This window comes from Pelophylax lessonae (genome assembly GCF_965119305.1).
Source record: "Pelophylax lessonae genome assembly, chromosome: 4".
NCBI classification, from domain to species: Eukaryota; Metazoa; Chordata; class Amphibia; order Anura; family Ranidae; genus Pelophylax; species Pelophylax lessonae.
The window spans coordinates 46749969-46776203 of record NC_138771.1 but is presented as its reverse complement, the minus strand read 5'-3'; the positions used below and the strand labels follow the sequence as shown (position 1 = coordinate 46776203).

Sequence of the window (26235 nt, the reverse complement as noted above, 5' to 3'; positions counted from 1 at the left end):
TTTGTGACACTTTTGGGGTTACCAGTGACATTTCTACAGTAATCAGTGCTATACATATGCACTGTTACTGTAAAAATACACTGGTTGTGAAGGGGTTAACTTTATTTGGAAGGGAGGGGCTGTGTGTATCCCTAGGGGCGTGCTTTCTACTGTGATTGGCTGTGGCTTGAGCTGTAAGGACACTGATCAACGGATCTACATACTAGATCCGTTTTATCAGTGTCTTTACAGCGAGGAGAATGACAGGCAGCTTGTTTACACAAGCTGCCTGACATTCTCCCTCTCCCCCGCCGATCGCCGAGTGACCGGCGGACATCGGGTCCGCTGGTCACACGCGCGGGGGGGTCCGTGACCACGCGGGAGCGGGAGCGCGCCTCCGGGGGCGCGCGCTCGCTCCCTAGACCCTCACAAGCTAGTGACGTAGCCCTACGTCACTTTGCCTGTGAGGGGCTGACTGCCGACGTAGATCGGCGTTAGGCAGTCGGCAAGTGGTTAATAAATGTATACTTTGTAAACTAGGCACTTATAAGCAGATAGACAACTTTATTAAAACAATGATTCTGTCTTATAGTTAAAGGTAAATATTACATTTTTACCTATAAATCTATTTCTTCTTCTTTTTTTTTATTACTATTATTATTAGTGTTACTATTAGTATTATTATTTGTATGATTATTATTTTTGGTGTTAACATATAATTTCTCTTTAGGAAAGACATTAAAAGTATAACAGGAGTATCATTTTATTACAACTATGATTCTGATGTAGAACTAGGGGTTAATTTTTTAAATTTTTCAACTATACCTTTTCTTAATATTATTATTTTTTATTATTATTATTATTACTATTTCTCTTTATTAGTTTTAACACATAACTTGACATTCAAAATGCATACATTGCAAACAAGACATTGATAGTCATACCAGGGATGCAGCGTTATTAAATTGATTATTCTCTCCTGAAGTTTGGGATCAATATTACATTTTACGCTATAAATCTTTTTCATCTTCTTCTTTTTCTAATCATAATTGTTATTATTACTAATATTAATATTAGTTCTACCATATTACAGTACTTGCCTTCAGAAATGTATAAATAGTAAACAATATATAGCAGGAGTGCAACTTTATTAAAACAATTATTCTGTTGTAAAGTTAGGGGTAAATGTTACATTTTCAGCCATTAAGCTTGTTTTATTTATTTTATTTTATATTGGTTTTATTTTATTTGTATTTGTATTACAAATATAAAGCAGACTTTTGAAAAAAAAACAAAAAAAAAACACATATTGTTATTAATGTTCTGGTTGTTACTGAAACCTTTTGACTTTGGAGTGTATTTATTTACTTAATAAGTGCAAAGAGCATTATGCTGCAACCAATAGATATTTTCCATAGATCTGATTTTATTAATCCCCTCACACCAAGACGGCCCAGAAAGGGGCAGATGAGTAACTGAGCACAGTGAGCAAAGAGAACATTTTAAAATATCATTGTTCTTTTGACTTAAAAAAAATATAATTTAAAGGGTAACTGCACTTGTTTTTTATTGATTATTTTTTTTATCTTTATCTTTTTTTTTTTTAAATGTACTTTTAATTAAAATGACAATTTGGGTGAATCAACAGCCAGCTATGTTTTTTTTTTTTTTTTTTTTTTTTTTAAACTGGTAAGAAATCACTCATAGCTTTCTTGTATTCTCATTGTGTACCTATGTGATTGGCTCGCTCCTGTTCTCAGCAACACTAGGCAGGAAAAAAATTTGCTCCATGTATGGCTGGCCTAAGACTAATAGCAAGAGCAAAAAACAAGAGAAGGGCGCACCGACCTAGCACAACACCAAAAAATATTTATGGGAACATTTTTGAAACCACTTCATGCATTATACTCACAAGAGTACGCTATATAAAAGCAGTAACCAAAAGAGTACCTTCGGCTGTCCAGGACCATGATCCTTAGTAATGACAGGCGAACTTGAAGGTGTCCATATAGATAAGGCTAACACGTTTCAAGGGAGAACCCTCTTTTCTCAGATCCAATGTCCCTCGAAAAACATTAGCCTTATCTATATGGACACCTTCAAGTTCGCCGGTCATTACTAAGGATCATGGTCCTGCGGCCGAAGGAACTCTTTTGGTTTCTGCTTTTACGTACTCTTGTGAGTATAATGCATGATGTGGTTTTAACAATTTTCCAATAAATATTTTATGGTGTTGCGCTAGGTCGGTGCACCCTTCTCTTGTTTTTTTGCTTTCAGTTTGTGTGGATACCCATCATCCTGAGAGGGCAGCAAGATTTCAGATGCCAACGACATAGCCATTGCCTCTCTTGCCTTTATGCAACATTTGAGCACAGGCAGGGGAGGACTGGGCCAGGGGGGCAATTGCCCCCTGGGCCACTCTGATGCCCCGTAAAAAGGCTGCACCGCTTCTGCCACAGACATGCCTAAATGATTCCTGGTGAAGAAAAGTAAAAAGTCCTCACTGCTGACCTACTGAGTGCAGGATGAAGACAAGGACAGAGCGCAGGCCTCCCTCCCCTGTGTCTGAGCAGAGGCCGATTCCATGCCCCAGTGGAGACTCTCCCCTGCCAGCCCCAGCCGAGCTTTCCCAGCTCCCCTCTACTGCCCCCTGGCCAGATTCAGCCAGTGAGTAAAGAGTATCTGGAGCAGGGCTTCAGCCTGGAATGGGGGTCAGGAGGAGGACAGGAAGAGGGAGAGTGGGAGGGGGGGGGGGCCGAGTCGCTGCACCATGGGCCTCTGGTTTGTAGTTGCCTCCTGGGCCGAAAGTTGCCAGTCTGCCCCTGAGCGCAGGAGTCATTTACTTGTCCACTAATAGGAAGAGCACCAGGGAAAATAGCAGGGAGAACCTCCTATTCAGCATTAAGAAAGTAGAACATGAATTACCATTAATAGTTGGTCCCAGAGATATTCATAGGACCACCTACTCTAAGGCCTCATGCACACTGGACGTTAAAAAAAAAAAAAGCCAATATCGTTCGCTATAGAAAGCTGTAGCTGTAGAAGTTTTTCAGCATTTTCCAGCATTTTTTAGTTGTAGAATTTTTTAGATTTTTTTTACCAAATTTATATTCTCACAACACCTTATAGCTAAAAAAATGCTGATAAACGCAGAATAGCCATGTTTTGCAGCACTTTTTGTTATTTTTCAACTTTTTTTTTTAGAGTTAGAGCATTTTTACAGCTGAAAAACGCCTCCAAAAACCCACTAGTTCTGGGTATTTTCTTTCCAGCCAGAAAACGCCCCTGCCAAAAACTGCTGATAACAGCCTATGTGTGCATGGACACATAGGATAACATGCTGGGGAGTTTATTGGCTGCAGAAAAAAAATGAGTGAAGCCAAAAACAGCATCTGTAAAAATGTCCCGTGTGCATGAGGCCTTATTAGAAGAATTGCACTGGGGCCGGAATTGCGCACAATAGTAGTATAGAGGTGAGATCCAAGTAATTATAGCTCACTAGCAGTTCATAAGTAAGTATAAATGACTTTGTTACATTTACCTCCTGCAGTAATATTATTTACAGAGTTCCTCAGCCAAAATTTTGTTTTAGTTTTGAATAAAGATGTGGGGCTAGAACCCCCATTGCTGTCTGTGTCACTGCTAAGGACATTCACTATGTCCTCCTGACCATTGTCACCAGAACTTAAAGTGGGGAATTTTTACATTTTTAAGTTGTCACCACAACAGGAATTGAAGGGAAATCGATCAATGTAAGTATGCATATTTCATACCTCAGAGGCCCCTGGAGAAGCTGACAATTACTGTAGTAGTCAGCACTACTACAGCAAGAGCCACAATGTTCCAGGTCCTGTTTAGGTGACTTCCCCTTTCCACACTGTACCGCAGTGTTGCCACCATTCATATTTCTTTTTTTTCAGTTAAGACAATTTGGACGAGGTGGAGAGGAAAGGCGTTGATGTCATAATCTCCTCCTGGTCCAATTAGAGAACACCTTGTATCCATTGAAAAAAAATATAAGATATTCTATAACTGGCAGCAGTGCTAAGAAAGCGACCTCCTGTGGTTGAAGTGTAGTAACACCAACTACTCTACAGTGATTTTTAGCTTCCCCGGCAGTCCATCAGGTATAGAATAGTAGGCACCAAGGCTTTTTTCAGTGGGAAGGCAGGGGAACGCAGTTATGGCATCTCCAGCACTCAATGAATGTAATGACAAGGGGTGCTAAATTGTGCTGGAGGGTCTTTTGATGCTAGCTACTGGGGAATCTATGGTCACTTGAGGGATCTACTGCTGTGGGGGTCTTATGTTGCTGGAGAGATTTCTTGTTGCTGGTGGAGGATCTATTGTTGCTGGGAGGGATCTACTGTTCAGGGATGGGTGTATTGTTGCTGGCTGCTGATAGATTTATTGTTTCTAGTGAGGTCTATTGTTGCTGGACGGGTGTATTTTGATTGGGGGTGGGAGCTATTGTTGCTGGATAGATCTATTGTTGCTAGGGTCTATTATTGATGGGGGGTGGGAGCTATTGTTGATAGGGGAGATCTAGTGTCGTTGATTGCAGGGGATCTATTTTATTGCTTTATTAGTATCAAATTCCATACAAATTGCTTGGTTGTGTATTCTCTAAAAGGGGTGGCACTGGAAGGTGGGTAAGGAGTGGAACCAAGGGATGGGGCTTGGAGGTAGGTAGGGGGTGATTTAGAAGGAAGGAGTACCTGCACCTATTCTCTAAGAAAAAAAAAGCCCTGGTAGGCACCTGGGGTTGACTGGCAAATTTCAACTCAGGGGGCAAGTGCAAACCAGAGGCCCATGGTGCCTCTTTCCACTCTCCCTCTACCTGGCCTCCTCCTGACCCCCATTCCAGGTATTCTCTACTCACTGGCCAAATACAGGTTCCTGACCTGGCCACCAAGGAGGGGGGGTTGGGTGGAGCTGGAACAGCTTGGTTGGGGCTGGCCAGGGGGTCGGAGAGTATCCAGTGGGGCATCGAACAGGCCTTAGCTCAGACACAGTTTACACCATCCATGTTAGGGGGAGAAAATAAATAGAGGAATTGCTGCGCTTACTGAAGATAACCATACATAATTGCACAAATAAATGAACAAGCTGTCAACACTTGATCCTGAATGAGAAACCAGATCAAAATAAACAGATAAAAGAAATAGTGTAGCGCTAATGTCCTTTAAAATTTATGACTGCAAAGTCCATATCATATACAAGGAAAGAGAATGAGTCCCTCCAGGAAAAGCAAGAAGTCCACAAAGATAGTACTCAATTCCCAAATAATATATATCCTTGATGTTGAAAACCACGTGAAGGAGAGCCGCAACAGGTTTAATCGGCCTCTTACCAGATCTCCATGATCCTTATTACAGGGATCATAGACAGCAGGAAAGCAAATAATATCAGGATGAGACCTCCCAGCTATCCTCTCTCCCGTGGGTCCAACGATCCTCTCATGGATTAACAGGCCATGTGAAAAGAATACTCCACATAGTGTAATATTGTCACACATGTATTTATTAAATTTGGGCAAATAGATGGCTACTTACATTTAGCCGATATATAAAGAGCATCTCTGGTAAAGTCCATGCACTTGGTTTAAACTTGGTAACCAACCAAGAAAATGGCCACCGCGTCCCCCGTACGTAGCGGCGTGACGTGCCGCAAGCTCCTCCTACGCGCTTCGTCACACGTTGACGAAGTCATAGTGTAATATTGTCACACATGTATTTATTAAATTTGGGCAAATAGATGGCTAGTTACATTAAGCCAATATATAAAGAGCACCTCTGGTAAATTCCATGCACATGTGTGACAATATTACACTATGTGGAGTATTCTTTTCACATGGCCTGTTAATCCATGAGAGGATCGTTGGACCCACAGGAGAGAGGATAGCTGGGAGATCTCATTCTGATATTATTTGCTTTCCTGCTGTCTATGATCCCTGTAATAAGGATCATGGAGATCTGGTAAGAGGCTGATTAAACCTGTTTGGTGGCGGCTCACGTGGTTTTCAACATCAAGGATATACAGTATATTATATTATATATATAAATATTATTTGGGAATTGAGCATTATCTTTGTGGGCTTCTTGCTTTTCCTGGAGTGACTCATTCTCTTTCATTGTATATGATATGGACTTTGCAGTCATACATTTTACACTATTTCTTTTACATGTTAGGGGGAGGCCTGCACTCTGTCCTCTGTCCTTGTCTTCATCCCGCACTCATTAGGTGAGCGGCAGGGACTTTTTACTTCTCTTCACCAGGAATACTTTAGGCATGTCTGTGTCAGAAGCAGTGCAGCCTTTTTATGGGGCATCAGAGAGGCCCGGGGGGTCATTGCCCCCTGGCCCAGTCCTCCCCTGGTAGGCACACATAGAACATTAGACACGTAGAACATTGTGCCAAGCTAGACCAATGTAAGTATGCAAAGATCATACCTGGAGTTCAGCTTTAATGCATCACTACTCTATCTATGATAAAAAAAAAAAAGAAATACTTTATTCAGAACTAAAAAAAATATATAAAAAACGGTACCTTACAAAATGGCTTGTGTAGCGTTTCTACATTTGTTCATTTTAATTTAAACACAAGTGTCCTTTAAATGGTTGATTATGCTCCTGCATTACCCTCTGCTCCTTGCTCATGCAAAATTGTATCGCAATAATTGCATTCCTGCATAAAAAATGATTGAAGTTGAAGTCCAGCCTGGAAATTCTAACCAAGCCACCTGTGCTGAATCAGAAATATATTTAACATTCTGGCCAGTGTACGACCACTGCTGAGATCCGCAGAAACAACTTACAGGTCATTACAAAAAAAAGTTACTTAAAACAACAAATGCCCTAAAGTCTTTAACTTAATATGGGCTATAATAAGCCAAATCTGTCCATTGTGATTTTGCAGGTGGAACAAATTTATCTTTAGGAAAGTCATTAAAGGTGACATTTCAGCAGTCGCTTCCCAGCTTGTCCTCAACTTTGAACAGTGTTCAGTGAGAGATTCTATTCCTCATAGGACAGGAATTAGAAAAGCAACAGTATTTTGTATAGTATGATGTCATTGACAGTCTCCGGTCACCGTAGGTTTAAATGAAGAAAAAAAAAAACTAACAAAATTTGGGCTTATTTAACCACAGGATGCAAACATATAACACAGTACAACCATTAAAATTCAACTTAGAGGGGACATATAAAAGTTGCTTTCTGATTGGTTGCTTTGGGTTGCTAACTGTACAACTTTTACTTTTTACAAAGTTATACAAGGTTAAGCAAACGCTTTCTTTTTTTTCCCAAACTTAAGTTTATTGAAAATAATAATGATAACAGAATATCAAAGGACTGTTGATAATACAGAAGAACAATTAAAAAATAAAATAGAGGCTATCAACCTCCCATAGGTTTCCTAACCCTCCCCCTCCCCTATTACCCCATGCCTATATCTTTTTTTGCAACGTTTATTATGTTCTACGATTTTCAGTGTTTACGTTTTCCAATACCACAATGCTTTAAAATACGCTGTGTGTTATTACTATGTATGTTTTCAAATGTTTCCAATAAAAATAAATAAAAAACAAAAAAAAAAAATGTAAATAGTATTTTGCATTAAACAGAATATAAGTCAACAGGTTGACAATTGACCATGAATCACATTAGGGATTTTCTCCTAGTAACAGTAGAGCAGCTGGTCGGATATAAGTGGTTTCTTATTGTTAACAAAATATATTTTGAACCTAAGCTGAAATTTCGGCAAGTTAGTATAGGGCAGTGATGGCGAACCTTGGCACCCCAGATGTTTTGGAACTACATTTCGGATGATGCTTATGCACTCTGCAGTGTAGCTTAACCTCATGGGAAGTGTGGTTCCAAAACATCTGGGGTGCCAAGGTTTGCCATCACTGGTATAGGGTATTACTTTATAGTAGGCGTATCATCAACATTACAAAGCCTGATTAAGTCTATGCCCAAGATTCTTGGTTTAGGGTCAGAATTGGCATAATAGGTTTATGAAATGCACTTTCACTGCATTTTAAAGTTAAGCTTTTGAGAGGAGCTGGCTAAGTATTAGAGGGGGAAAAAGTGCAAGATGTGGATTCATAGATGAGATAGGGGAAGTAAGATTGCTGTTGACTTTTAATAAACATGTACTTACCAGTCCAGGGATCCAGGCTGCCCCCACCCGGGTCGGTTCTTCACTGGTCTTTAGGTCCCTGGGGCTGTATCTTGGATGTGGGAAGCTGGCTGCGACATCCTGCAGCTTCACAGTTGGCTCCTCAATGTGCCAGCATAAGTTGCGCTGCGCTTTGTGAATGAACCTGTAGCCCCCTGGGGCCTAAGCAATCCGAGTGGAAGTGGGAAGCAGGTATCTGTCAAAACTAGTGATCAACCAATATATATTTTTTTTATCAGGTCTTCGGCGGCCGTGCAGGATAGGTGAGCCGCGGAAGGTGGCGGGAGGGGGGGGACGTGCCCTTCCCGCTCCTTGTAATGACAGCCGAGCGACTTCTCAGCCGCATCCGTTGTCATTACAAGACAGCCGACCGACAGCTATGGACACCGGTACCGAGGTCATGCCTGTAGCTGCAGGCATCACCCCAGTACAAGCACTTTCCCAAAATATTGGCAATATCGGTAACCTCAGGGGCAGATTCTGATATATCGGGGAAAGTGCATATCGACCCCCGATATATTGGCATTGCCGATAATCGGTCGATCCCACTGGGTACCCACTCCCAGAAGAAAAAAAATTCCAAAAATGTTAGGGGGGAAGGAACTTCCCTTTTTTAGGTGAAGTTCCACTTGAATGCATATGTAACGTCTAACAATATTCGTCAAGACATATTTCATATCTTGATACAATAGGTTGTGTGAGCATTGTCATCCTAACACAGTAAGTGTGTTTCAATGGTAGAATCATATGAGAGAGACCTAATAAATAAATAAATACATTTGTAATACAGCCACAACATCTAAGGACTGATAAGCTACAATGTATTCTATTTTTGCTTTTGGGTTTAGATGCACCCAGGCATACAGGTGGAGTTGGGGGAACTGTAGTATTTTTGAGATACCAAATTAATAATGAGATTATTAATGCTATTTGTTAATGCTGGTAATCTATGTATCCTAAAGGGTGATTTTTATTGACAAGTTTGCTTTATTCTTATTTCAGGAAATTAGAAAACAACCGTTTCAACTGCAGTTGTGGCATTCGTTGGATTCAAATTGGTCATTCAAAGAATGAAGCGAATCTGGGACGACAGTCACTTCAGTGTATGAACAGGGAGGGTCGGTTCATCCCCCTACATAGTATGAATATCTCACATTGTGGTAAGAAATTTATTTTTTACATGTGGCAGGTTTTATGTGTAAAGGCTCGTACACACTATAAGAAAATTGGGCGAACATTTTCGTCCAAAGAGTTTTCGTACGATTTTCGTATAGTGTGTACAGAACTTTCTACAGCCGATTCTGAATTTTCGTATGAAAATTCTCAAAGGGGCAAACTCCAAAATCTTTCTCATATGGAAAAAATGAACAATTTTTGTTTAATGTGTACCGTTTTTATACGATTTTTGTAAGAGAAAAATCAGAAAAGAAAGACTGTGCATGGTCAGAAACAATAAACAACAAAAAAAAGCATTTGTCGTACGAGAATTTTCGTGAGAATTTTCGTTCATCGGTTCCGATTTGCTGTGACACAACGAGGAAAATCTGACGATTGTTCGCCCGATTTTCTTATAGTGTGTACCCCACTTAAGTCTGCCTAAAATGGACCACTCATTTGTGGGTGGACATGTGTGAGTTTTTTTTAACCAGTAGCTTCTTGTAACGTTGGGTATCTAAGGTGGACTAACCTCCCTTTTTTTTTTTAAAGTCTGAAACCCATAATGTCAAATGTCAGTTTTATGTCTTTGTAAAATAATTAATCATAAAAGAAAAAAGTTGTTTAGTTATTCCACACACCACAGAAATATAAACATCATAGAAAATGAACAGAAATTTTCAACTTAAGACCTTTTCACACAGGCTTTCTGCTCCGATCCGCCTGTCAGTTTTTCAGGTGGACCTGATCGGATGCTCCATGCATCCCTATGGGGCAGCGGATGTCAGCGGAGATATCTCCGCTGACACCCACTGCTATCCGATCCGATCCTGTCAGTGAAATCCAGACAGATGGAAACCCTATTTTCCATCTGTCTGGAGGATCGAATGGGATCGGATGAGAACGGACAGACGGTCCGTTATCATCCGATCTCCCATAGAGGACAGCGTGGATCTGACAGCTCAGTCTCTGCACACAGAGCGGAGACAGAGCTGTCATCCGCCTGCTCAGCGGGTATCGGTGGATCGATATCCGCTGAGCAAAACAGACTCCATCAGGCGCACCGCCTATGTGAAAGGAGCCTTACTGTATCTCTTCTTTTTTAATATAAAGAGGTTGATCTACTAAAACCAGGGAGTGCAAAACCAGGTGCAGCTGTGTATGGTAGCCTTCTAACTTCAGCTTGTTCAGTTAAGCTTTGACAACAAACCCGGAGACTGATTGGTTTCTATACAGAGCTGCATTAGATTTTGCACTTCCTAGTTTTAGTAAATCAACCCCAAAGTGTATCTAGAGCAAGCAGTTTGTTTTAGCTTTGGATAGATTAAGGACCGGCAAAACTAGAAATGAAAAAATGTTGTAAGAAGTAGAGAAGCATTAGAGGTGTCAACTTTTATTCCCGTCTGTTGCTCCACTAGGTAGATTCATCGTATCTACGTATATGTCAAGGTAACCCTTTCCATAAAGACATAAAGTCATTGGGAATTGAAAATTATCACTAAACTATATGAAGGTAAATCTTCCAGTAGAGACTCTGGTGAGCCTTCACAAAGCTGACCAAAACTGAAAAAAAAAAAGACGAAGACCCAGATAGCAATAAACAACATGGAGGGTTTTTTTTTTTTTTTTTTTTACTCCTTTCTCACTGTATCCAAAACGAAAGCAAACATTGTGGTTTAAAATATCTTTTATTGTTAAGTTAAAAAAAATAAGTTGGGTGAATGGTGGAAGATACCTAAACTGTGGTTTAAGAAAACGTCAGCTTTCAAGAACGAGGATCCCCCCCCCAAGGAACTTGCCTCCACTTCTGCTAGGCAATTGCAATAACTCTATATATTAAAGGACTGAGTCACTTACCTCTAAAGCAGGGATCCTCAAACTATGGCCCTCCAGCTGTTGCAAAACTACACATCCCATGAGGCATTGTAAAACTATGACATTTACAGATATGACTAGGCATGATAGGAATTGTAGTTCCCGAACAATTGACTGGGGTTGATTTACTAAAGGCAAATAGACTGTTCACTTTACAAACTGCAGCTACACTTTGCAAGTACAGTTGCTCCAGAGCTTATTAACTGGTTCCCGACCGCCCGCCCCGGTTTTACTGCGACAGGCTGGCTCTCCTGTGTGAACCAACGTAGCTCTACGTCGGTCACACGCAGGGTGCCGGGGGGCAAATGGCACGCTCCCAACCCGTCTAGGCAGTGTGGATGCCAATCTACGGGACCGGCAGCCGTGATTGCCGCAGGGCACACATGATCGCTCCCTGCTGAGAGAGAAGAACGGTCAGCTATTGTAAACACAGCTGACCGTTCTTCTCTCTGGAATGATCGCAGATTGCCTGTGATCCTTCTATATAGGATCACAGATCTCTGTGGTCAATTCACAAGCCCCTCCCCCCACAGTTAGTAAACACTCCCCTAGGCTCACACTTAACCCTTTGATCACCCCTAGGTTAACCCCTTCCCTGCCAATGTCAATCTTACAGTAACAGTGCATATTTTTAGCACTGATTACTGTAGTAATGTCACTGGTCCCCCCAAAAGTGTTAAAAACGTCAGGGGTCCGATCTGTATGCCACAATGTGGCAGTCCCGGTAAAAATAGCAGATCGCCGCTATTACTAGTAAAAAATAAATAAATAAAAATTACATAAATCTTTCTCCTAGTTTGTAGAAGCGACAACTTTTTGTGATTTTTTTTTTCCAAAAATATGTAGCAGAATACACATTGGCCTAAAAGAATGAAAAAAATAGATTTTTAAATTTTTTTTGGGCAATATTATATAACAGAAAGTAAAAAATATTGTTTTTTTTTTTTTTTTTCTTCAGAAATGTCGCACTTTGTTGTTTATAGCGCAAAAAATAAAAATAGCACAGGTGATTAAATACCACCAAAAGAAAGCTCTATTTGAGGGAAAAAAAGGACATCAATATTATATGGGTACAGCGTCGCATGACCGTGCAATTGTCCATTAAAGTAACGCAGTGCCGAATCACAAAAAATGGCCTGGTCATTAAGGGGGGCAAATCCTTCCGGTCCAGAACTGGTTAAATAAGCAGAAGCTCTGCTGACTTCAATCATTCAATCATGTGCAAGCAAAAATGCTGCTTTTTTATTTTCCTTGCATGTGATTGTGTATTTTTTGCAAAGTGAAGTTTTACTTCATTTACTAAGTGCACAGTCTACTTGCCTTTAGGAACTCAATCCCAATGTGTTGATGGGGGAATGGAGCAGGGGAGGACTGGGCTTGGGGGCAGGGGGGCATTTGCCTCCCAGGCCACTCTCATGTCCCATCTAAGGCTGCACTGCTTCTGCCACAGACATGCCTAAAGGATTACTGGTGAAGAGAAGTAAAAATTCCCCACCGCTGACCTACTGAGTGCTGGAAGAAGACAAGGACAGAGCGCAGGCCTTGGATGGTGTACACTGTGTCTGAAAAGAGGCCGGTTCCATACCCCACTGGAGACTCTTCTCCCCCAGCCAGCCCCGAGTTTGGCCAGGGAGTAAAGAGTACCTGGAGTGGAGCTTCAGCCTGGAATGGAGGTCAGGAGGAGGCCAGAAAGAGGGAGAGTGGGAGGGGGGCCGAGTTGCTGCACCACGGGCCTCTGGTTTATACTTGACCCCTGGGCTGAAAGCTGCCAGTCAGCCCCTGGAATGGAGTCATTTTCTCTCCTGCAACCTCTAAGAGAATTGCATCATCTATGGCTTGCTTTATTCTTGCCTGCTCAATGCAAAACAGAAAAAAATTAAATTTACATACACATTGACAGTAATGTTAACAAAAGTGTCTTTTTCAAGCTTTAGACACCAGGCAAATCCAAAATAAATGTAGAAAAATTAGATCAGTGCTCTCTTATCTTCTGTGTCTTCCACCTGAACTTTGTTTTTTATAAGATAACAAAGCATGTCCTGTTGAGTATGCAGGTACAGCACTGACTTGAATTATGCTATCACAGCTTCTTGTGGCATTGAGAATTTGAATATATTCCAGCCTTCTTGTCTTCCTAGAGGATTAGCTTATGTTATCGAGATAAATAATTCTCACTGCCACTCACAGTTCCATTTTCCACAGCCTGCCAACAGGTGCCGGAGAATATGTGATCAATATAATCAGCTTAGCGCCACTGTTTAAGGTTCCTTCATTTTGTTTGCAAAAAAATGTAAAACCTAAAGAGGCTCCTCTGTTTTCAAGTAGCGTTTCTGTCGCTCCATAAGCTGCAGATGGAAGGCTTTTCTATTAATGTATTCCTTGTAGCATCTTCTGGATTACAAACCCAGGGCAATTACGAACGTTGATGACATTATTGTGACTAGTTTTTATTTTGTTCCAGCTCATATCAGCAAAGGTTTCAAGATTAAAAATGGTGCCTATTAGGGGAGTGCAATATAATCACTAAATTGTCCATGGGGAATTAAGATAGGAGCAGATGGGCTACTTAAAAAACATTTTGGAGGATAAAATGAAACCATATCTCGAAGTAATCAGATTTTCGGAGGTATACTTTACACAGCTGAACTAGTGAACTCCCTGGAAGATCATATTTTTTATAATAAGGTCAAGTAATGCAGTGATCTGTTTTCTTTGTGTGCAGATGTTCCAGAGATCAGCGTTAGTCATAGCAGTTTGGTGGTCCATGAAGGGGACAATGCTGTGGTCACCTGTAATGGGTCTGGGTCCCCATTACCAGATGTGGATTGGACAGTTACAAACCTACATTCAATTAACACACATCAGGTGAGAGGCATGACTTAAAGGTTAGAGTAAATAAAGTATTCTCCTTCTTCCTATTTTCATTTCTATGCATATTATCTGTATAATTTGTATGTAAAGAATTTACATAAGCATTAGTATGTACATAAAAAAGGTGCGTACAAGAGCCTCAGCCCACATAAACACTAGCAGCGCTAAAGACAGCCTCTGACGAGGTTGAGGGTATATGGCAAAATAAAATCAGCCTATCAAAATAGTGAATTGTTATAAAGCCATAAAGTTCATAAGTCCATGATAATCTCAGGGTGAAGTCACACGAAAGATTGGGTGCATAGAAAACTCGTTGTGTAGTGAAAACACAAGACTTCTTTGTTGATCACTCTGCAACCACCATATCCTTCACCTCACCACTGTGCTCCCCCCCTTGAGAGTGGACACGTACCCTTAACGCTAGGGTATAGCGCTTTATTCAACAAATAATTCTCCACTTGAGGATGGCGATCCCCTCAGGATTCCACTCCAACTAGTTAGGGATATAGACAGCACCTCCTTCTCTCCTCTCACATAAAAGGGGAACAATAGGGACCCATAGCGTAATATGTACAAACAAGGCTTTATTGAAAAGTTAAAATCACACTCACATGGAATCGGATGTAGTTAAGCAAACAACATATCCAAGGCACAAGACCCGTCCTCCCGCTGCTAACGTTGTCCCCACTGAGCCACACGGTACGGGTGATCCAGCCACCTGATCGCGATGTTGCCCGGACTCAATTGGCGTTATAGCTGGGGATCCTCTGGGATGTCCTTGGTGTAAACAGAATGGCCGCGTGCTCACGCTCTGACGCGTTTCGTCGGCACTGGACTTCTACTGAGGGCGTGAGCACGCAGCCTCATCACCTCATCTTTATACCCTTTTGGGAGGGGGGGTGTGGTGCTGAACACAGGTCGGGGTCCTCCCCCACGTGTAGTATGTACACAATTTATAATTCTGTGATGCTGGCATATAGAATAAATGTCTTAAAATATATATCTGGGCAGAAACCTTAGTATAGCGTTTGGTATTTTGGCAGGATCATCAGGTGTTTGTCAATACTTGTAGATTATTTAAAAAGACAAAACATGGGGAAAAGTACATGTATTGAAAGATGGCAAACAAAAAAAAAGAAAAAAACATTAACCCGCCTGGTATAACCCCCTACTACTCCCAGCATGTCTCAGTGTTTTGCTAGTGTCCTATGAGGGCGGACAACTTTTCTCTGCTCAGGTAATCATTTTTGCTAGCTACTTTTTAAGATAACTCTACAAGCTACTGAGCTGGTCTCAGCTATCAGGAGTAGGGATGATCGAACTGTTCGGGTTGACCATCGGTTCGACCCAAACATTGGGTATTCAAAATTCGGCCGAATTCCGAACTTTTTGCTGTAAAAGTTTGGAATTCGGCCACCAGAACCGCCCAGAATGCAATGGGACATGAACTGGGCTTTAAAAGCCCATGATTGGCCCAGAAACATCAGTAAAATGTGATTGGAGTGACTACGGGGTCCAGAGCCCAATGAGGAGTGAATACGCCCCCCATACGCCAAAACTCCAGCACTGTAATACAGAGGCTGTGGAAGAGAGTGGAAGCATTTGTGTTGCTCCAGTGTCATTTTGCAATTATTATTAGGTTTTAGGGCTTCAAAATGGTGTTTTTTGATTCCAGAAGATCGGGTCCCATTGATTTCAATGGGGTTCTGGAATCCGTACCGAACTTTTGGGAAATTCGGGTGTTCTGGTCGAACCAAACTTTTCAAAAGTTCGATCATCCCTAATCAGGAGCGGCACTAGCTTTTGAGGACTGGACGACTGCATGACTAGTCTGGAATGTGACCTCTGGGCTCTGCAATGTAAGTGATGCTTTCCAGACTTTTAGCTTGTTAGTTAGCTCTTTCTGGAACCAGAGCCATGGCAAAGCCCCAAGTGTGACTCTGTCTCTGAAGGCTCACTTTGTGGGTGGGCCATGTGGGCTGAGCACAACGAGCTACGTCACTTGTATGGCCATTGGGTGCCATTTATAGTACCCCACTTTCTGTCAATTTACAGCAAAAGGTTTTAAAGCTGGATGGAGTGTGGGGCACATGTGTTCCCCTCTCTCTTTTCTGTTGCTGTTCTTTCACTGTAAGTGACATATAGATTTATGCTTGCTTTGTCTCTACTGCCCATGTACAGTGACTTTGCTGCCTGAAGCCTTTCCTGCTACCAGAAACCTGCTCATGAGAATTCAAGACTTGGCCCTGGACCACATTGCCCTACCTTGCAGATGACAGATGTCAGATTCATAGGGAACAGTTTCAGGTGCATACAGCTCATGATCCACTGACAGTTCCGGTGCTGTCTGCAAAGCATGCCTCGAAAGGCTGACACTGGCAGCTTGGAATTTTCAGTCCTCAATAACTCCTGCCCTTCCCCTTGACTTTATCTTAGGACTATTTCACCTCCTTTGTGCAGAGTTTTTATGAGTCATTTTGAAACCTTAAATGTTGACTCTGACCTGCAGAGACAATAAGCGTATTTCCACTCCTTCCCCTGCAGAATCCTTATCAGATCTACCCGTGGCATTAGCGGCTGCTGGGTCTTTAAGGGCCTGAAACTCTTACAGATGCTCAGTCTCTTAAAGGCATAGCCCACCTTCTGAAATAAATGAATAGATGCATCCATATTGATAAAAGGAGGAATGTACATTTATTAATTTGCATTGAGGCCCGCAGAGCATTGCAAACAAGAATAATGCATCAGAGGGACAATGCACAGCCTGCTGCATTGTTCATATCCCAACTCCAGGTCTGTATGGGGCTAAAAATGGGTGTAACATAAAACTTGGTCCCAAAGGTAAACTAAGTCCTAATGAACAATTCTATCCTTGAGGAGTTGCAGGTTTCTGCCAGAATTCAAAGGCTTAAAGAGACCATAATGGTCTTATTGACATGGTTCTCACCATTTTAAAATTAGAAGTCAATCTTGTGGCTTCTACTAGTGCTGTTCCTAGCCTAGGTACAGAATTCACAAGACTGCTATAATTATTCCCATGCACCTATGGTTTGCCATCATCTTTATTTAGACTGCAAAAACCCTAATTCTTTATCCCTTTCAAGTGGCTATCAGTATCACTCCTGTACCCAGGTGAGGTGGACTTTGTTAAAAGGTGAGGTGAATCTGTTGTGAATCCAGTAGTTTCCCATTTTAGCCAAAGCCATAACTATCCATGAATGATGACGAATGCCCCATTTTTTCATTATTGAGCGATTCCAAAATCTTGTTTTATCTGGCAGGCCATGCCCTACACCCTGCCATGGCCAAAACTTGGATCTGCCAAACTCAAATGATTAGACTAAGGTCATCAAAAGGGGTCTGGTTGCCATTCAAACTGACCCTAAAATTATGTGTGTGAATGAGTTGTTAGAAGTCCCCCACCTCATTTCTTGTGTGCATCACCTGTGAGTGAATATGAGGTAACCTCTGTAGCTCAAGTGTCTTCAATCTTGTCCACTGCTTCAGCGAGAAAACTGAACCACTCTTTGTCATTCCTTATGGTCCCCATAAAGCGGAGTCTGCTTCTCGTTTCATCATTTCCCAGTGCCTCAAACAGATGAACACTCAAGCTTAAGGATTAGTTTCCACCTTTCCTTGTCAAGACACACTCTACTAGATCTGTGAGTGCTTCTTGGACTTTTTGGCATCAAGCTGCTGTTTACCAGATTTGCAAAATTGTCAGCTTATATTTTTTGTTCAACGATCTTTTACCAGGTCGATATTCTGGCTTTTCTTGATGCCAGCTGTGATCGTCATATGATCCTGCCAGCTGGTGATCGGGGACTGTTGCCAAGCCCTCAGTTGGACTACTTTTGCGACTTCCCAACAGTTTCTGAATTCTTAATTCACTTGATCCCTCGATAAAAGAAAATTAGATGTTTGTACTTACCAAAAATGTATTTCTTGAAGTTTAATAAGAGACATGGATCCCATAGCTCCATCTCTGTGTGCTTTTCCAAGGAACTTAGGCATGCCGGGAGTAGGAGGCGTTATACTGAGCTGGTCACTGTTTTGTTTGCCAGTTTCCATATCATCTTGTAGGCAACAGTATAGCCAAACAGTCTCTAAATTTGCATGTTCCTCAATGAACTCCATGGAATGGATTGTATGGTAAGTTGGAAAATGACATTTTATTTTGCCCAGACACTTTAATATGTTCTTCTGATAAATATGAACATTTTAGGGAAGGGTTAGATTTTTTTTTTTTTTACGCTATCTCTGTTTTCCTGCCCTAGTGTCACTCTGTCACCCATTCCCCTCACTGGAAAAGGGAAGTTAGGGGAATCTCCCCAATGCAGACATCAATAGAAACTTTGCAGAAATCTCAACTCTTCTTGATTTCTTCCTAAATTAAAAAAAAAAAAATGGATTCTGTAGAGTCTGATTAAAGTGGCTCCTGGCAGGAATCACAATGACAGCCAAGCAGCTGAACATTTGAAGCTTGGAGAGCAAGAGGGGATTTTGTGGTCAAATTATTGAAAGAAAGGGTGTTTTGAAGTGGTTTTGGGTCATATTATTCATGTGCCATGACTATGGAATGTAAAATGGATGTCAAAATGGGTTTATAGACCCAAGTATTTACATCTACTATATTGCAGATGTACAAATTGATGTAAGGCTGGGCATACACTGACAGATTTTTTACATTCAGCCTGTAAGGCTGAGCAAAAAAAAAAAAAAAAATATCTAACAAATTCCTTTATAGCACAGATGGAGGAATCCAACTGCTGGGCTATTGTATGACAGCTTCCAAAATACCAAAACAGCAGATGCTTCTAATTGGATGCAATCGTGGTTCAGCCGACAATTTTCCACCTGTCTCCTTAGATTTTTTTAATCAAAGAATGAGGGGCAGGAGGGTGCCAACAGGTCCCTGATGTTTTAGCAAAATTTGCCCAATATATACATATCTGAATCTTTAGCTCCCAATTCGAATTTTGATCATATAAAATACTTGCATTGAGTTACCAAATTTTTCCTCAGTGATCTTTATACTGCTTCATAAAAAAGGAGAAACTATTTACAATGATAACATATAATAATAGTGATAAAATAAAAATGATAATAATATGTGACAAGAGTGTACAATGTATGGTATTTTAGTTTGTGGAACAAACTGAGTTGGTTAAAAAAAAAGTTTGTCAGAACCTTTAACAGATTTTATTTAGCAGACTTGCTTAGCTGTGCACATGTGCAGTGAACTGAATTGAAAATCTCACATTTATATTTTATAGAGGTGGGAACCTTGTCCATCCCCTTTAGTAAAAGCGCAGAAGAAGGTCATAAGGCTCAGAGTGGCATATGTTCCTTCTGAGTAATACTGTACAAGTGTAAAGGCTGTCCAAGCCCTCTGTTGTCTCTATTACTCAGTGCATGTCACATCTCTTTGTCTAAACCTGTCAATTGTCTATTTCCATTAGCTTTTTCCCTTCTGCCTAATGCTTGTTCTGATATTTATTTAGGACAATGCCGATTTTGTAGATTTGTTCCCCTTTAGTTAACATATGTTAAAATTAAAATTGCCTAATACCTTTGGTTTGGTCAGTTCCAAGTCATAGAGTGGTTATGATGTAATCATTCCTTACAGCGTATGTCAAGGCAAAATAATAATACAAAAATATGTATTCCTCTGTAATACCTTCAGATGAAAATAATCGGTTACATTGTCCCAGCCCTTTATCCTGCTGAGGTTCTGCTTGTGCTCCCTTTGTTTTGCCCTGCTCAGGTTCTCCCAGGGTTTTGCCCTGCTGATGTTTTCATAGGGGCTCTGCCCTATTGAGGTTCTGCCATTGTTCTTTTCTGCCAATGTTCACCCATAGTTCTGTCTTAAAGAGGTTCTCCCAGTGTTTTGTCATCCTAATGTCCTCTCCATGTTCTGCCCTTCTGAGAGTCTGTCTGTGTTCTGCTCTGCTGAGGTTCTCTTTATGTTTTACCCAATGAGGTTTTTCCTGTGTTTTTATATCCTTAGGTTCTTCAATGTGATCAGCCCTAGTTAGTTTATCCCTGTGTTTTGCCCTGCTGAGATTTTCCCTTTGTTCTGTCCTACTGAGGCTTTCCCTGTGGTTTGCCATGTTCAGGTTCTCATATTGTTTTGCCCTGCCTTAGTTCTACCTGAGTTTTGTCCTGCTGAGGTTCTGCTTGTGCTCCCTTTGTTTTGCCCTGCTGAGGTTCTCCCAGTGTTCTGCCCTGCTGATGTTTTCCCAGTGTTCTGCCCTGCTGATTTTTTTCCAGTGTTCTGCCCTGCTGAGGTTCTCCCAGTGTTCTGCCCTGCTGAGGTTCTCCCAGTGTTCTGCCCTGCTGATGTTTTTCCAGTGTTCTGCCCTGCTGATGTTCTCCCAGTCTTCTGCCCTGCTGAGGTTCTCCCATTGTTCTGCCCTGCTGATGTTTTTCCAGTGTTCTGCCCTGCTGAGGTTCTCCCAGTGTTCTGCCCTGCTGATGTTTGTTTTGTCATCCTAACGTCCATCCCATGCTCTGCCCTTCTGAGAGTCTGTCTGTGTTCTGCTCTGCTGAGATTTTCTTAATGTTTTACCCAATTAAGTTTTTCCTGTGTTTTCACATCCTTAGGTTCTTCATGTGATTGGCCTTAGTTAGTTTCTCCCTGTGTTTTGCCCTGCTGGGATTCTCCCTGTGTTCTGTCCTGCTGAGGCTTTTCCTGTGGTCTGCTGTGTTGAGGTTCTCATATTGTTTTGCCCTGCCTTAGTTCTACCTGTGTTTTGTCCTGCTGAGGTTCTGCTTATGCTTCCTGTATTTTGCCCTGCTGAGGATCTCCCAGTGTTCTGACCTGCTCGGGGTTTCTCTGTGTTCCTCCCTGCTGAGGTTCTACCAATGTTTTTGCCCTGCTGAGGTTCTCCCAGTGTTCTGCTTTGCTGAGGTTCTCCCAATGTTCTGCTCTGCGAATGTTCTTCTAGTGTTCTGCCATGCTAGGATTCTCCCTGTGTTCTTTCTGCTGCGATTCTGCTTGTGCTTTCCCCTGCTGAGGTTCTCCTTGTGTTTTGCCTTCTGAGGTTCTCAGTCTTTTGCTCTACAGAGGGTTTTCTAGTGCCCTTTCAAGGTTCTCCCAGTGTTTCACATCCTAACGTTCTCCCCATGTTTGGCCCTGCTGAGATTTTGCCTGTGTTTTGCTCTGCTGGGATTCTCTTTGTGTTTGGCCCTTATGAAGTTCTCCCAATGTTTTGACATCCTGAGGATCTCCCTGTGATCTGCCCCAATTAGGTTCTCCCTGTGTTCTGCCCATCTGAGGTTCTCTCATTTTTTGCCCTAATGAGGTTGTCTCATTGTTTAGCCACTCTCAGGTTGTCCTAGTGTTTTGCCCTGCTGAGATTCTTCCTGTCTTCTGTCATGCTGAGGCATTCCCTGCGGTCTGTCATGTTGAAGTTCTCCTATTGTTTTGCTTTGATTTTGTTCTACCTGTGTTTTTTCCTGTTGAGGTTCTGCCAATGCTTCCTGTGTTTTGCCTGCTGAGGTTCTCTCTGTTTTCTTCCTACTGAGGTTCTGCCAGTATTTTTGCCTTGCTGAGTAGGGATGATCGAACTTTTGAAAAGTTCGGTTCGACCAGAACACCCGAACTTCACGAAAGTTCGGTTCGGATTTCAGAACCCCATTGAAATCAATGGGACCCGAACTTCTGTAATCAAAAAACACCATTTTTAAGCCCTAAAACCCAATAAATGCCCCTAAAAAGTGCCTAGGGTTCTGGGTCATGCCCCAGGGACTATTAATCACACAAAAAAAAGTTCTTAAAAATTGTCGTTTTTGATAGATAGCCAATTATTGAAAAAAAAAAAAAAAGAGATTTCTTTGGATTTAGTGTCTGGGGGGTCTAAAAGTTGTACCTGTGAAGTTTCAGCTCTGTAGCATGTCCAGAACCAGAATTACAGCATACCAAACCTTCAAAAATGACTTTTTTGCTTAACCGCACCTTTCTTTTGCTCCTAATCAACGGCTCAGCCAATGTGTATGATGGGGACATAATGCAGTGCACTGGGAACAAGATTAGAGGTTTTTTTGGAAAAAGGTGCTGTCTCTTTAAATGTGCATATAATTAACGGGTGTATTTCCACAATGGGGCTTTTATTACCAAATGTTTCAAGAAGTCCAAAGATGTATGTAATTGCACTTTATTTCATGTAAAATGGTGTTTGGTGCACTTTAACTTGAAATCTCACAAGAAACAGACATATATGCACGGATACATTGAGGGTTAGGGGTAGGGGCCACAATGTAGTGCAGAGTGAACAAGATTAGAGATGTTTTGGATGAATACTGTTGTCTCTTGACTTTGAATAGAAGTAAAGGATGCTTAAAAATTGGGCATTTGGTGGTGCGGACGATGCCTTGACACCATATCCCTATGAAAGTGCTGGTAATGAAAGCAATAATTGCCTTTGTAAGGAAAAAAATTACAATGATATGCATCTGTGTGACAGGTGCGCAAAAATTGTTGTTTGGGTGTTGGCGGAGCCATACCACTGTAAGCCCAAAGAGCTGGTGTTGAAGAAGGCGTAAAAATTATGAAGGTGTGCACCTGTGGAACAGGTGCGCAAACATGGTAGTTTTGGTGTTGGCGGAGCCTCCCCACCATAACCCCAAAGAGCTGGCTTTGAAGGAGGCCCAAAAATTGTAAAGGTGTGCACCTGTGGAACAGGTTCGCAAACATGGTAGTTTTTGTTTAGCATAGCCTCCCCACCTTAACCCCAAAGAGCTGGTGTTGAAGGAGGCCCAAAAATTGTAAAGGTGTGCACCTGTGGAACAGGTTCGCAAACATGGTAGTTTTTGTTTAGCATAGCCTCCCCACCTTAACCCCAAAGAGCTGGTGTTGAAGGAGGCCCAAAAATTGTAAAGGTGTGCACCTGTGGAACAGGTTCGCAAACATGGTAGTTTTTGTTTAGCATAGCCTCCCCACCTTAACCCCAAAGAGCTGGTGTTGAAGGAGGCCCAAAAATTGTAAAGGTGTGCACCTGTGGAACAGGTTCGCAAACATGGTAGTTTTTGTTTAGCATAGCCTCCCCACCTTAACCCCAAAGAACTGGTGTTGAAGGAGGCCCAAAAATTGTAAAGGTGTGCACCTGTGGAACAGGTTCGCAAACATGGTAGTTTTTGTTTAGCATAGCCTCCCCACCTTAACCCCAAAGAGCTGGTGTTGAAGGAGGCCCAAAAATTGTAAAGGTGTGCACCTGTGGAACAGGTGCGCAAACATGGTAGTTTTTGTTTAGCATAGCCTCCCCACCTTAACCCCAAAGAGCTGGTGTTGAAGGAGGCCCAAAAATTGTAAAGGTGTGCACCTGTGGAACAGGTTCGCAAACATGGTAGTTTTTGTTTAGCATAGCCTCCCCACCTTAACCCCAAAGAGCTGGTGTTGAAGGAGGCCCAAAAATTGTAAAGGTGTGCACCTGTGGAACAGGTGCGCAAACATTGTCGTTTTTGTTTTAGCATAGCCTCCCCACCTTAACCCCAAAGAGCTGGCGTTGAAGGAGGCCCAAAAATTGTAAAGGTGTGCACCTGTGGAACAGGTGCGCAAACATTGTCGTTTTTGTTTTAGCATAGCCTCCCCACCTTAACCCCAAAGAGCTGGTGTTGAAGGAGGCCCAAAAATTGTAAAGGTGTGCACCTGTGGAACAGGTGCGCAAACATTGTCGTTTTTGTTTTAGCATAGCCTCCCCACCTTAACCCCAAAGAGCTGGTGTTGAAGGAGGCCCAAAAATTGTAAAGGTGTGCACCTGTGGAACAGGTGCGCAAACATTGTCGTTTTTGTTTTAGCATAGCCTCCCCACCTTAACCCCAAAGAGCTGGTGTTGAAGGAGGCCCAAAAATTGTAAAGGTGTGCACCTGTGGAACAGGTGCGCAAACATTGTCGTTTTTGTCATAACCAAAATGAGGTTCTGTGAACGTAAAGAGAATGAGAGGAGGGTTTGAGGGTGGCACCATGGTCCAGGCTTAAACTGAGGCTCAACTGCCACATCACAACGATAGCCTAGTCTACAAGGTCTGCATCAGGTGCATCAAAGCTTGATATCCACGACTGATTCATCTTAATTAATGTCAAACGGTCGACTTAGTCGGTGGAGAGTCTAGTTCGATGGTCTGTGACGAATCCTCCTGCTGCGCTGAATGCCCGTTCCGATAGGACACTGGAAGCAGGGCAGGCCAACAACTCCATGGCATACTGGGCCAGTTCTGGCCAGTGGTCTAATCTTAAGACCCAGTATGCCAGTGGATCGGATTCGTCACATGAAAAGCCCTCTGTGTCACTTTGTGCCCTCACGTAATCGTCCACCATGTGATGCAGACGCTGTCGATGCGATGTGGCAGCTGAGAGGCCTGGGCGGTGAGGACTAAAAAAAGACCGAAAGGCATCCGTCAACCGCACGCCTTCTCCAACGCTCCTCTCGTGACCACCAGTAGAATCCATGGTAGGTTGTCCCCGCCCCTGCACCCTACGGGAGTCGGGGAACATGTTCACCAGATTCCTCTTGAGACTGTCCTCAAGGGATTTGATCCTGTGGACTCTATGGGTGGATGGGAAAAGCTCCGAGACTTTACACTTGTACCGGGGGTCAAGTAGGGTGGCCAACCAATAGTGGTTAGTCTCTTTAATGGCCTTGATTCTGGGGTCCTTTCGCAGGCTCTGGAGCATGATGTTTCCCATGCGTCGCAAATTAGCGAAGGCCTGAGAAGCTGACTCCTCGGGGTCACTCATAACGACATTATCTTCAACGGGCTCCTCCTCCTCCCAGCCACGTACTACTCCAAAGTGTCCCGAGGGAGTCAAACTAGGCCTTGCAGATTGCCGCATGTCTTCCTCCTCCTCCTCCTCAAACCCTGCAAAAGTTCCCGCAGAATCGTCCTCCTCCTCCTCTTCCACCCCTGGATCCTGCTCGGGCCTCTGGGAGCTAGGCATAATGGGGTCAGGATTCTCAGGATAAAGGGGGCCTTGAGAGGCAAGGAAGTCCTCCTCTTCCTCCTGCTGCTCTGCCTCCAGTGCCCTGTCCATAATGCCACGCAGAGTGTGCTCCAACAAAAACAGTACCGGTAGGGTGTCACTGATGCATGCGCTGTCCCGGCTGACCATCCTTGTGGCCTCCTCAAATGGCGAGAGGACAGCGCATGCATCCTTAATCAAAAGCCACTGCCGTGGTGAAAAGAAGCCCAGGCGCGCAGAGCCAGTGCTGGTGCCGTACTCGCATAGGTATTCATTGAGGGCCCTCTGCTGCGTGTACAGGCGCTGCAGCATAGCCAAGGTGGAGTTCCAGCGGGTGGGCATGTCACAGATGAGGCGGTGTACCGGCAGGTGAAACTCGCGCTGCACTTCGGCCAAACGTGCAGTGGCACTGTACGACCGCCTGAAGTGACTGCACACCCTTCTTGCCATCCTTAGCACATCCTGCATTCCCGGGTACGAGTTCAAAAACCGCTGTACCACGAGATTCAGGACATGCGCCAGGCATGGCACATGGGTTAACTTTCCCTGACGAAGGGCGGCCAGGAGGTTTGACCCATTATCAGTAACCACCATCCCTGGCTGCAGCTGGCGTGGTGTCAACCACCTCTGGGCCTGTGCCTGCAGAGCCCCAAGAATCTGAGGGGCAGTGTGCTGCCTGTCCCCTAGACACACAAGCTGCAGCACTGCGTGACACCTTTTGGCCTGAGACATAGAATAGCCCTTTGAACGTTTACGTGGTATCTCATCATATTCAAAGGACCATTCTGCAGAGGAGGGCATGGAGGAGGTAGAGGAGGAGGAGCAGGAGGGGGTAGAAGTGATCGATCTACCCGGATCAGCGACACCACCAGCTGTTTGCAGACGTGGGGGCAACACTGGCTGCAGCACCGAGCCCTGGCTACAATCCCTTCCACTGGCAAGCAGTGTCACCCAGTGAGCAGTGACAGAAATGTACCGTCCCTGCCCATGTTTGCTTGACCAAGTGTCAGCCGTCAAGTGTATCTTACGGCTGACTGACTTGGCCAGGGATGACACTACATTGCCTTCCACATGTTGGTATAGGGATGGCAGGGCCTTACGGGAAAAGTAATGCCGACTTGGCACCTGCCACTGTGGAACTGCACATTTTGCGAAGTCACGGAAGGGAGCAGACTCTACCAGGTTAAATGGTAATAGTTGCAGAGCCAGTAGTT

At 43.0% G+C, this 26235-nt stretch overlaps 1 protein-coding gene across 4 annotated transcripts in view; it reads left to right on the top strand.

Annotated features, from left to right (window-relative positions):
- Positions 1–26235, top strand: part of NTRK3 (neurotrophic receptor tyrosine kinase 3) — a 1045167-nt gene that overhangs the window by 517285 nt on the left and 501647 nt on the right. For all 4 annotated transcript variants that reach the window (XM_082254695.1, XM_082254693.1, XM_082254694.1 and 1 more), the window contains exons 6-7: positions 9163–9320; positions 13913–14055. In XM_082254695.1, coding sequence (XP_082110821.1) covers positions 9163–9320; positions 13913–14055 — 301 coding nt within the window. The remainder of the gene's footprint in view (positions 1–9162; positions 9321–13912; positions 14056–26235) is intronic.